Source organism: Octodon degus, unplaced genomic scaffold (genome assembly GCF_000260255.1).
Source record: "Octodon degus isolate 3935 unplaced genomic scaffold, OctDeg1.0 scaffold00053, whole genome shotgun sequence".
Taxonomy (NCBI): domain Eukaryota; kingdom Metazoa; phylum Chordata; class Mammalia; order Rodentia; family Octodontidae; genus Octodon; species Octodon degus.
In genome coordinates this window covers 12,578,344-12,590,454 of record NW_004524629.1, presented here as the reverse complement: position 1 = coordinate 12,590,454, position 12,111 = coordinate 12,578,344, and the positions used below count along the sequence as shown (strand labels likewise).

Below are 12,111 nucleotides of genomic sequence, written 5' to 3'. Positions count from 1 at the left end.
GCCTCCTAAACAGCTGGAGTCCTTCCACTGCTATCCCCACGGACTCGCCCTAGGCTAAGCTACCATCATCCCTCACTTGGTTTGCCTCATGGCAGCCCCTGGCTGGCATCCCTGCCCCTCTCTCTTGTCCTTCTCCAAGATAGTCCTCTCACAGAACAGAGTGACCTTTAAAGGACCAAATTCTGAATATATCATAGGTTTTTCTCTACCCTTAGGTTGAGCCCCAGACCCTTCCAGGCAGTCATGCCACTAGGGAGCCACACTTTCTCCAGCCTGCTCTCCTGGCTTTGTTCCATCTATGAATGTCAGGCTCTTTCCCAACTCAGACTAATAGCATATCTTGTTCTTTCTGCTTGGAAATACACCCCTAATCCCCTTTTTTTCAGCAAGTTATCAACCTATGTATCTATTCTTCAGAGAAATCCTCTGGTTGAATTAACTTTTTGTTGCTGGAACTAAATACCTCACATGCAACAAAATAGGGGAGAGGTTTAATTTTGCTGCTGGTGTAGTGGTTTCAGGCAATATTTGGCTGGCTTTAAGGAGAAACTTCATGGTGGAAGGGCAGCTGCTTACCTCATATCAGCCAGGAAGCAAAGAGAGTGAGGGAGAGCAAGAGCGAGAGAGAGCAAGAGAGAGCGAGAGCGAGAGCGAGAGCGAGAGCGAGAGCGAGAGAGAGAGAGAGAGAGAGTAAGAGAGAGACAAAGAGAGAGAATGGACTACAGACCAGATGTAGTTTCCAAAGTCAACCTCCTGGGACCACTGAAACATGCTCAGCAGTGTGCTTTACTAATCAAGTTGTCAATCAAGACTAATTGTCTTGGCTCTTGTGACAATTTTCTTCCCTCTGCTTATATTAGGTCTTCCTATAATGTATGCTGTGTTCCACACTTCCACTGCACCCTGGAAATTTCTTGTTCAATGACTTTTCCCTATTAGACTGAGCTCTAAGGAAGTAGGGATGGAGACAGTCCTGTCCATTGCAATGATCCTAGTGCTCAACAGAGTGGTACAAAGTGGGTATCTGACACACTGTGTTGTTCTTTTGAGACAAAGTCTTGCTATGTAGCCCAGGCTGGCCTGGAACTTGCAATCCTCCTGTTTTAGCCTCCTAAATAGCCTGGGACTACAAGCATATGCCACCACACCTAGCTTAACATGTTTTAAATGAAGGAATGGATGCCTTTACTTGTCCTCTGAATCCAGCCTAGTGTTTCCAGCACTAATTTCATCTGCTTCTCAAAACAATGCCACTCATACTTTGGTCCTTCCTATAAGAGTGCAATTCCCACAAAAATCTCTGCATCCTTCTCTTTCTACAAATGCAACCAGGTCTTATAGGAACCTTCGTTCAGTCCTCCTGGCCACCAGGGGGCCCCAGCTCTGCCCTAACTTCCAGCAATGCCTCTGTAACACGTGTCTTTGAAGCAAATTAAAAGGCAATGAGCTTCCTTTTTTCCCTTTGGCATACTCTACAGAGCCACCTTCCAAATGTGGGACTCCTCCCTGAGTGTCCCCAGGAAACCTCCCCACACCTTATGTAAAAACAGCTCATAAAATCCTTCTTGGAAAATTCCAGCTCTAAAGAGGACAAGGTTCCATCAGCTCTGGCATGGTCTTTTAATGTCTCCAGGAGCCACAGTTAGAAGAGGTGGACCCTGGAAATCTCCTAGACTTTAGAAGGAAGCCTAGACAACCAGCCATCCAGGATGTCTGGGAAAAGAAGACAGGCTCTCAGGATGAGCATCATATTAGGCATAGGCTAAGACAAACAAGTTTTATGTGGCCACTGACTGAACATCATTACAGCTCAAGGATACATCACTGGCTTACGGTGACTCTAGGTCAGAAACAAGAGTTGAAGCTGTTACGAGGGGTCTCAGGTTGACAGCTCCTTTCTGTCACTGGACTCCTGAAAAACCCAGTGCAAAATAGAAATTCTAGGTCTGCTTAGAAGTGACTCTCCCCAAGTTTCTTTGGCAGAAACCAATTCTTTTAAACCTACTTTAAATTGGACCAAGACCTCCAGGAAAAAGAAGACTGCACATGGCTAGAGCATATGTGAGTCCCCCTTACCGTCTCATGGAGAAATGCAGCTTCAGTTCTGGCCCCAGGGCTCTCTGGTGGAGGAGCAGTGGCCCCCACTGGGTTGGCCCCTTGGTCTTCCTCCTCCACCTTTTCTGGTTTTGCTCTCTTTTCTGATTCCCTTGAATGTGAGGCCAGGTCAGCTTCTGAAGTTTTCTTCTCCAGATGGGCAGCCGGCTCCAGGGAAAGACGCTGGCTGCATCCTGCCATTGCCTGGCCATCAGGTTGGCGTGAGGCATCCTCCGGAATGGCATTCTTAACAGGGGCTGCGAGGGGGTGGCAGGGATCAGTTCATGTACACAAACTTCACTGGCAGACAATTTGTCCCCAATACAGTCACCAACCTGCCTCCTGGCCCTGCCTCATAAGAACGAGGGATTCTCCCAACTCACTGCCCCTCAGTCTTTAACCTCTTCTCCCCACAGTATCCTGATCTCAGGTCATGGAGTCCCAGACTGTCAAAGAAGGAGTGAGCTGGAAGATCGTCCAGTCCAGCAGTTTTCGACCAAGAGTCATTTTACTCATCTCTCCCCCACCAGGGAACACTGGCAGTGTCTGGAGCTATTTTGGGTTGTCCCAGGGTTGGGAGAGGTGAGGGTCACTACTGGCATCTACAGCTTGAAAGCCAAAGATGCTGTTAAATAAATATTCTCCAGCAGTGCCCCCACTCCTGCTGGCAGCAAAAATTATCCAGCCTGAAATGTCAATAGTTAGGAGCTCCTGCCCCTGCCCAGCATTTCACTTCACAAATAAATACTCTGGCCCTAAGAAGTCAACCTGGGTGCCCAAGACCACAAAAGTCTGCTATTTGTACCAAGCTGCAGAGAGGTCATATGGTTGACACTTCTCAGGGTCACCAAATTAATTCAGATCCAGCAGAAGTGACCAAACTCCTGTCTTGAGCACCTGACACAAGAAGGAGGCAGACCTCAAACTGGGCCCCTTCTACCTTGTACAAGAAAAGGATGTAGAATAAAAACTAAGCAAAATGCCCAGACAGTGCTCAGCACCAGCAGATCCTCAACAAATGCCATTGTTTACAAGGGCATGAAGTAGGTGTCCTGTCAAATTCTAGTTTCTCAATGAATCTTATCATCTTAGGATAGTGGCCTCATGGAATGCTTTGCACTGCCAGATGAGGAAGAAGGAGGTAGCACAGGCAAAGCACATAGCTCGGTCTGCTCGATGCAAACTCAGAAAAGTTGGTAAACTAAGAACGAACCCTGGGAAGGAGATAGCTCAGTAGTAAGTGCCTGCCTGGCAAGTGCTAGGTCCTGAGTTTAATCCCTGGTACTGCAAAAAGAACAACAACAACAACTCTGCCCTTTGCCCTTAGTCAATCTGGTGATTTAGCTCCCAGTGTTTACCGTGATGCCAACCTGCTGCAGGTTGGCCAGCCATAGGGGCAGCATCTTGATGAATGGATTAACAATGCTTTGGAGTTAACTTTAATACCATTTTCTTTTATCCATTACTTAGGATTATTTTTTGAAAAAAAAAATTTTTGTGGTTCTTAGGAATGAGCCCAGGGCCTTGCACATGTTAGATAAGTACTCTACCCATATTAACACAGGGTCTCACTATTTTGCTCACACTGGCCTGGAACCTGTAATCCTCTTGCCTCCCGACTAGCTGGGATTACAGGTTTATGCCACCATGCCTGGATAATTTAATCTCCAAATATGTAAAACAGGTACAGAGTGGAAAAATTAAAACTACATAAAAAGCCATTCTTTAGGTTTTCTTTCATTCTTGTTGCTTCTATCCTGATCAACATTCCTACTATCCTTTCTACATGATTGCTTTCATTAGTTTTTTTCAGTGCATTTTTTTTGTATATGTATAGGCATTTGTAATGTTTTATTTCTTACTCTTACGACACAAAATATAGCATATTTGTGCTATTCTTTGTTTTGCACATCTTCAGTGAATGTATCTTGAAGTCCAGGCCACGTTAGTCTAAAGGGAAACAGGTTCCTTTTTTTTTTTTTTTTTTTTTTTGCGGAACCAGGGATTGAACTCAGGCCCTTGTGCTTGCCAGGGAAGCACTTATTCCACCAAGCCATCACCCTGGCCCCCGAGACAGGTTATTCTTTAGGGTGAGCCCTGCTTTGGGATCCCTTCAAAGCAAACCCTGAGATGAAGTCAGAGCAGCAGGCAGCTTCTTTGGAAGGAAGTACCTGGAAGGAGGAGTGAGGGGGTAAGACGGTGGCGGAGAGAAGTCACCCAAAATATGTTGTTGAGCCTGTTACCACTGCAAGCCACCATGGCCTTGTGTGGCTGTGCCCCTCAGCTACCCCTCAGAAAAATGTGAGATTGGGTCATTTGTCCACAGATTCTGGGTTTGTGCTGGTTGAGTGACCCACTTGATCTTCTGTACTAAAAGGTGGCCCAAGAAAGGGCTAAGTAAGATTCTACCTGCAAGAAAAGCCCTGGCACAGGAAACCAGAAACACAAGGTAGATACTGGAGAGAAACTCCTCCTGCCTTCTGTAAGCAGGGAAATGGTCCCCTCAGAGGCACCGTGGGAGGGCAGGTGGGGGGCGCTGCACACACAGCCTTTCGCTATTGTCAAGAGCAACATCATCATGTGCCCACATTGCTCTGGACTTGTGCAACAACTTATTCAGGGTAAATTCTTGAAAGTGAGACTTCTGGAGAAGGGCAGGTGCATTAGTTTTTTAAAAAGACATTTGATGAGACTGGGTGTGCTGGCTTGTCCCTGTAATCCCAGCTCTTGGGAGGCTGAACACAGGCGGATCACTACGAGTCTGTTCTATGTAGTGAGACCCTGTAGACCCTTACTAAAAACACACACACATGACATTTTAAGTATTCTGTGTAGATCTAATAGTTGCTGGTATGTCTTTCTGTAGCACTCAGGTCTTCTATTCATTGACTGACCCCTTTACGTGGCTTCTGGTGTGAGGAGGAGGGAAGAGCTGGCCGCAAATGTAATCTTATTCTCCCTTGCTCCCTCACTGCCAGCATCCACCAGGGTGTGCAAGGTCAGCCACATGTCTGCTCTTCTCTTACACACAGGCCTGCTGTCCCCTGCCCTAGTTCTCCCTGGGATCTGAATGGAATCCTTTCTTTGGGGACACACCTTATGCCACCTCTTTGGAGTCTTCCTCTCCTGCAGCAGCACAGGTTATTATCTGTGTGGGCTGCATCCCTGGGTCACCTATTTTCACATGTTCTTGGTTCCATCTGAGGGTTTGTTCCTCAAGACAGAGCCATTATCTATCCCTGGAAGCTGCCTGCTAAGGACCTCCAGCTTTGACAGATATGGTGGGTGATTCCAAGCTACCACAGGAAGGCTTCCCACCAGGAGGTGAGTGAGCAGGGAGACGGACTGTCCCTCAGCATCAGCCTCTTCTGTGTGGAGCTGGAACTCCCCTCACTTCCTGAGTTCCAGCTGGGCATGTGGCTATCCAGCTAGTGACCACCTTTTTCAGCTCCCCTTGAAGGCAGGTGCATCTGTGGAAGACAAGCGTTGGCAACAGCGTGGTGTGGAAGTGACAGGTGCAATTTTGATGTTACATCTATGAGGGAGGCTGTTTGGCTTCCTCCTCTTTTCCATGGCTTGGAATTTGGTTGTTGGGGTATTGAGTCCAGTGACCAATACAGATCAGGAGAATTCTGTGGGCATGGGTGAAGGTACGACACAGGCGTATGCCCAGATGGCCACATTTTAGGAAATAGCTATTACTGGCATAAAGATCCGCTAATCACCATGGGAAAGAGACGCATCAAAATAAGTGGAAGGCAGTTTAGAGTGCTACAGTTAAACAAATTGTTTAAAACACCCTATTGTGAGTTATGTTCTGCTTCTGAATTGCTCTGACCATTCATGAAACAAGGCTCCAAAAACAATACTGGGAAAGAATTTGTGTTTTGGTATCAGGAATCGAGCTCAGGACCTTGTGCTTGCCAGGCAGGCACTGTGCCCCTGAGCTATCTTCTTGGCAGCATTTTTTCGATGTTGTGTGCTTCAGTAAAAGAATGAAACAACTCCCAATATCTACTAGGGCAACTGTAGATTTTCATTTGTCAGGTTTCCTTGACACTATGATTACTCCGATGTTGTAATAATGAGCATTTGGAGAAGGGGAGGCAGAGTCCTTGTAGCTTTTGAGCTAGCTGGTATGTCTCCCTTCCCTTGCAAAAGGGAGTCTGTGATGCTTTTATCTCCCTGCTGAGGTTAGCAGGGCATAGCCTTCAATCAGGTGCAAATTAGATAGTGACACTGATTAGCCCTTTAATTTGAAACAGTCAATAATGTAGTTATAAACACTTTAATTAAGCTGCACTACTTGTATGGCTTTTCCTTGAGGTCACATTGAAATTTCAGCTATTTTGGCCCAAAGTAGAAAAATTCCCTTAATTATATTGACTAAAAATTTTAATGAGGTAATCTGGAAAACTTTTCTTTTTCTTTTGCCCACTGCTACTGCATAAAGAAAAATATATCATCATGAAGGTGAAGTGATGATGGGGGGAAGAGAAGAAATCTAAGCTGGCATAAGCCTGTCAAGAGAGAAGGCTGAGGGCCCTATTGTCCTGGTGTCTTCTGGTGAGCATCGCCCTTCAGCCTCTTGTCCCAGATCTGCATGGCTGCCTGCATAAGGCCCCTTACTCTGTCCCTCCCCAACAAATACAGGCAGGAGGACGGGCAGGAGTCCACACTCGTGTCTTTCCCAGGCCAAATTTAATGTAGACTTGATATTCTTATTTATTTCTGTCAGGGAAAAACACAGAAGAGAGACTGTCTCCACAAGACTTTGCAGCCTGATACCCTCTGTTTTGGAGATAATAACCAAGCCTTTGGAAGCCCTATTTTTATTTTTATTTTTTTAATGTATTTGGTACAGGATCTCACTACACAGCTCGGACTCATAGTGATCCTCCTGTTTTCAGCCTCCCCAGTGCTAGGATTACGGGTGCGTGCCACCACACCTGGACTTGATGGCTAGTTCAGTGCCCCTGGGGGACAGGGCCATTGCAGCACATGGTGCTGGGGATCGAACCCCAGTCCCCGTGCTTGCCTAAGCAGCTATCTCACTACCCTGGGATGCCCTGTTTTCCAGAAAGGCTCTGTTTCTCCTCTTTCCCTTGTCCTGCTCTGCCCAAGGACCATTTCCAGACAGGATGTCACTCGATGTCCCTGAGTTTTGGCTCACTGGCCCTATCACGAAGGCAAAGGTGAGAAGGAGCCAGCTTATTCTTACAGAGCACCTGCAGTGAGCCAGACCACAGGCAGGTATTTCATGGACATTTCCTCATTCAGATCTATGCTCTCAGATCCCAGGGCTTTGAGAGAGAAGTCTCCCCTGCTTCATAGATGGGAGAAAGGCTCTGAGATAGCAACCACTCACCCACTGTCACACTGCTAAAAGGTGGTAAAGCAGGGATCCGAATTAGCCCAGTTGATGTTCAAACCCTACACACTTTCTGCAATGTCCAGTTGCCTGTCAGGCCCAAATGCCATTTCTCATTTTCTCTGCACAGAAAAAATCCTACCCATCTATGAAGACGCAGCCTGAATGTCACTCCTTTTAAGTTTTTATAGAACTCTCCTAGGAGGATTCCTCTCTCCCCTTCAGTCTTTTCTGATACTCCCTGCGTAGACTTCCGATACCTAAGTCCTCCCTCAATCCAGAAACGAGGTGAAGGCGCTTGCGTGCTCCATAGGCTGACCTGCGCTGCATCAGTGCAGTTCTAGTTTCTCCTCCTGGTGGTGAGCTCCCTGGGGAAAGGGACTGAGCATCAACAATCTTTTTTTCTCCACAACTTGTAGTAAGCACATTGGGGAGTGTGACGGAGTGCTTACAAGTGAAGACTTGTTTTTTAAAAAAATCTGCATTAAAATTCTTGTGTTTACCACTTCCTATGAATTTTTGAGCAAATTACATATTCCTCTCTAATGAAGCTGGGATAATAACACTTTATGGGACTGTTATGAGGAGACCTCAGGTCACACCCATATAACACTTAGGACATGCCTGACAGCAAAGCGCTGAAGGCACTGAAGTACCAACATACTGCAACAAGCTCGCTAATATCAGTTAAAACAGAAATAGTTTACGGGCCGGGGAGATGATTTAGTGGAATAAAGGCTTCACTGGCAAGCGCAAGGACCTGAGTTTAATCCCCGGTTCTGCCAAAAAAAAAAAAAACCAAACAAAAACCAGAAATAGTCCTAATTCACAATTAGACAAGTGGGCATTTTACTGTCAGCCATCATTTCCGTTGGGGCTTTGTCTCTTTCCATTTTTGGTGGCACAGGTAGGGGTGGCGATCAAAGAGCCCTTCACTACTCTAGGCACAACCCAGAGACTTGGCCCAACCCCTCTTACTACCCGATAGCCGGCAACAGGGGTTGGGCCAAGGCTGGACACGTGACTCAAGCACAGCCAATCAGAGCCCGTGCTGCATAGCAAGCTGACAGGACAGGAAATGCTCTATCTCATTGCTAGGTTTGCTAGCCACGTTCTTCTGCAGATATGAGGTACAAATAAGAGATAGATGAATTAAGAATAAATGACTCTGAAAGAGCTGAACCTTCTGTTCCAGCTCTGTAGCTCTACATTCCATTCTGCACTTTTCCTCTTGCCTTCTGAGAAAATAAATAACATTCATTAAGTACTAACCGTGTATCACATACTGTTCTGAGAGCTTTACATGTATTAACTAACTTAACAATCATAGCAAACTTAAGGAGAAGGTGCATTTAGTAACACTCTTGTTTCCATGTAACAGGTTAAGAGCCTGAAGCACAGGGTGGTTATGTCAACATGCTGAAGATCATGCAGCCAAAGGGCACAGCCTGGAATTGTGCTCAGTCTGGCTGTGGAGCCCCCAGTCCAAACCACTTGGTTACACTACCTTGCAGCGTCTGGTTTCTCTTTCTTGCTGTAGAAAAAGAGCGTGTCCCCTCATTTACCTGTAGAAGTCTCGGCTCCTGGTGGCTTCTCCTCCTCGGGCCAGCTTCCACTCTCTGAGCCCTGAAAAGAAAACTCTTCTAGGCTAGAGAGGGACTGCAGCTCCTTGGGGGGTGTTCTGCACGGGGTACTGTTTGTGCTGATGACCGCAGACACTCGGAGAGGCACGGACACCGCAAAGGGCTCGGAGATATTGAGCGCCTTGCGCTGATGGTGGGGTGAGGGCTCTGTCTGGAAGAGGCTGCCGCTGAAGACGGATTTGCCGGGGCTGTCGCTCGAGGTGTAGAACATCCCCAACATCTTTGGGGCTGTTTGCTCTATCTCAGGGTCCTCGATAGGTCGGAACACCTTCAGCTGCTCGGGCGGGGCCCGGATCTGAGCACCCTGGAGTTGGCTTCGGTCACCCCCCATGTCAAAGCCCCCCTCAGCCCCTGCAGGCACCCCCTCCTGGCCCCATTCACTCTCCTGCTTTCTGAGGTCACAGGAGCTGCCAGTGCTGGTCGCGTGCAATTTCGTGGCTGGAATGAAAAATCCACCAGTAGTGACTGTTCGACCGAAATTTCCTTTGGTTTCTTTTCCTAGTGAAAAAGAACAGGCACATTGGTCAGCATCCAAGGCTTGCATACAGCGCAGGCCTCCAGGAAGGGCAGGCTCGGGGCAGCTGAGCGTCTTGAAATTGCGGCACTCTCGTGAGCACAGGGGCAGCCTAAGGAAGATGGGAACGTAGCACTGGGCCGACAAAGGAGAAAACATTTTCTCGTGTGCACAGATTTTGGCCACTGCTGTCGTGTTGTGTGTCTTAACCACCGTGGGGAGAGCACCTACCAAGCATTAAATGCAGACAGTGAAAACACTGGCAGACAGGAGACCACAGAACGGCATTTGCTCAAAATGAAGATGACGCAAAGAGCAAAATAACAGAATCTTGTTTCATTTTGAAACTTTATCAGGCAGATCTAGCCAGAGTTTGATTTCCCACCAAGGAAACCAATGCTACTCTCTCTTAGACCTTTTCTGCATTTTCCCTTACTTCATCCTGTGGATTCAGAGAATGAGAAATCAGGAATGTGAGTAAGTAATGGTTAGAAAGCCTGGTAGTGAGCAGCAAGTCCTTGATTGATTTAGAAGTGAAGGCGAACAGGGGAGACCTCTGTATGGGAATAAACAGGCTGAAAGATGACATGTGAATTGCCATGAATTTGGCAGCATCTTATGTGGCATCTTACATAATACTTTATTTAAAATTCTTTGTATCTCCTTTAACAGGTGAGAAAGCTGGGACAGAGACTAGGTAACCCACCTGGCATCCATGTAAGTCACAGGTACTGGATCCCGGCATACTATGCCCTGCAAGGACTTTCCTAAGAGGCTTCACAACCAAAGCCAGTGGATGGATATAAATGAGAGACAAATGCTAAAAGTATCAAGACAGCTGAAAAGGATCTCACTGAGTATTTCACACCTTTGGAAATATTGTTTTAAAATTTCATTAGTACATATTTGCAGTACATAATTTTGTAAAGTGTTCTAAATATTTCCTATATTGTCTCAGACTGCTTCATTTATCAAATAGAAAAATGCCTTGTATTTAGATGATCATAAAGTTATAGAATAAATATACAAGTGGGGGTCAAAACATACAGTAAATGTTTAAAATGTGTAAAAAATATTACAGTAGCAGATACTTTGCCACTTTTCCCCCTCCAAAATACTCTCCTTGGCTTTGAACATACTGTCCCTTTTTTCTGGCCACTTCCTTGTGTGGTTCTGGAAGCCCTTCTCATGAATGTCTTTATGGGTTTAATCAGCAATCCAGTGAATGCCATAGCTAAGGGCCATCCAACCAGAAGGCAGGTTCATGAAGACATCACGGAGTGTTGTCAGCCACCTCACTCTCTGGATCTGGCATCATGTGATTTCTGGCTCTTCCCCAAAGTCAACATGACCAGGAAAGGTAAATGTTCTGATTTGATTCAGGACCTCTAAGTGCCAGGATAGTGTAACTAAAGACACTCATGGAGAAGGAATTCCGGAACTGCTTCAGAAAGCAGCAAGAATGATGGGATAGTGTGTTTGGAGCAAGTGGGAGTATTTTGAAAATGATTAGTGACAATGTGATTTTTTAATATTTAAATCATCACCATAGTTTTTGATCACACCTTGTAAGAGAGTTTAAACACCCTGCATTCAGGGAGGCCCTTTGCCTTGTAACTTGTTAGTTGCTTAACAAATGCTTAATAGGAAACAAAACAAAACAAAAAAATGCTTAACAGGAAGAGTGAGATGCAGACAAGTCAGCTGTTAATGCAAGCATTGTGAGGACAAATGTGCTTATGTGTTGTTTTGGTGGCTGTGGCTACAGCCTATGAAGCTGCGGCTGCACACACACCCACGCCAACAAGGGAAATGTGCACCAACTCTGCTCACCTGACACACTATAGGTGCCTAACCAGTGTTTACTGATACAGACAACTATGAGGTATATGGGAAAGACAACAAGGTAGAAACCGATGTTTGGCTCTTCCTGACAAGTTTCTTCTGCCTCTTTTACCTGGCTCAGCTTTCAATGAAAAGGAATCCTGGTTCCTGGCTGTGGTTACAAGAAGGCTGGAGACTGATGAAGGCTCTTGAGGCCTAGCGGGTGGCACAGCAGGGGAGGTTATGGCCTTAGCTATGAGACAGCCTCAGTTTGGGGTAGGTCTGGGGAGAAATCGGGACTGGTGGCCACATGTGATCGTGACTGCAGATGCACAGCTGGCAAGTGTGGGGTGAGCTCCGGTCCCCTACTTGTGGTGCCCAGAAACTATAAAGCCTCACCTTCCACAGGCACTGAGCAGAGCGAGTCCATGCTCTTAGCTGGCCGGATAGTAGCCTTTTCCACTAAAGACAAAAGAGAAAATATCCCTGATGAATGCATATTAAGAGCTAGGATTCAGAATAAATAGGTCAGGCTGTAAGCACACAAGAGAAATTTCTTTAAAAAGTTTTTTCAAGCATTTATAGTATATCCTTTTCAAACATTTCTCTCTGTCTCTCTGTCTCTCTGTCTCTGTCTCTCTGTCTCTGTCTCTCTGTCTCTCTCT

At 46.3% G+C, this 12,111-nt stretch overlaps 1 protein-coding gene across 2 annotated transcripts in view; it reads right to left on the bottom strand.

The window, feature by feature from the left end:
* Arhgap31 (Rho GTPase activating protein 31) overlaps positions 1 to 12,111 on the bottom strand; it is a 133,169-nt gene that overhangs the window by 6,531 nt on the left and 114,527 nt on the right. Inside the window, exons 9-11 of one of the 2 annotated variants that reach the window (XM_004633322.2) lie at positions 11,846 to 11,908; positions 9,031 to 9,606; positions 2,077 to 2,351 (exon numbers count right to left, since the gene is read on the bottom strand). In XM_004633322.2, the coding sequence (XP_004633379.1) occupies positions 2,077 to 2,351; positions 9,031 to 9,606; positions 11,846 to 11,908 (914 nt within the window). The remainder of the gene's footprint in view (positions 1 to 2,076; positions 2,352 to 9,030; positions 9,607 to 11,845; positions 11,909 to 12,111) is intronic. The other variant, XM_023717604.1, reaches the window with a different exon arrangement.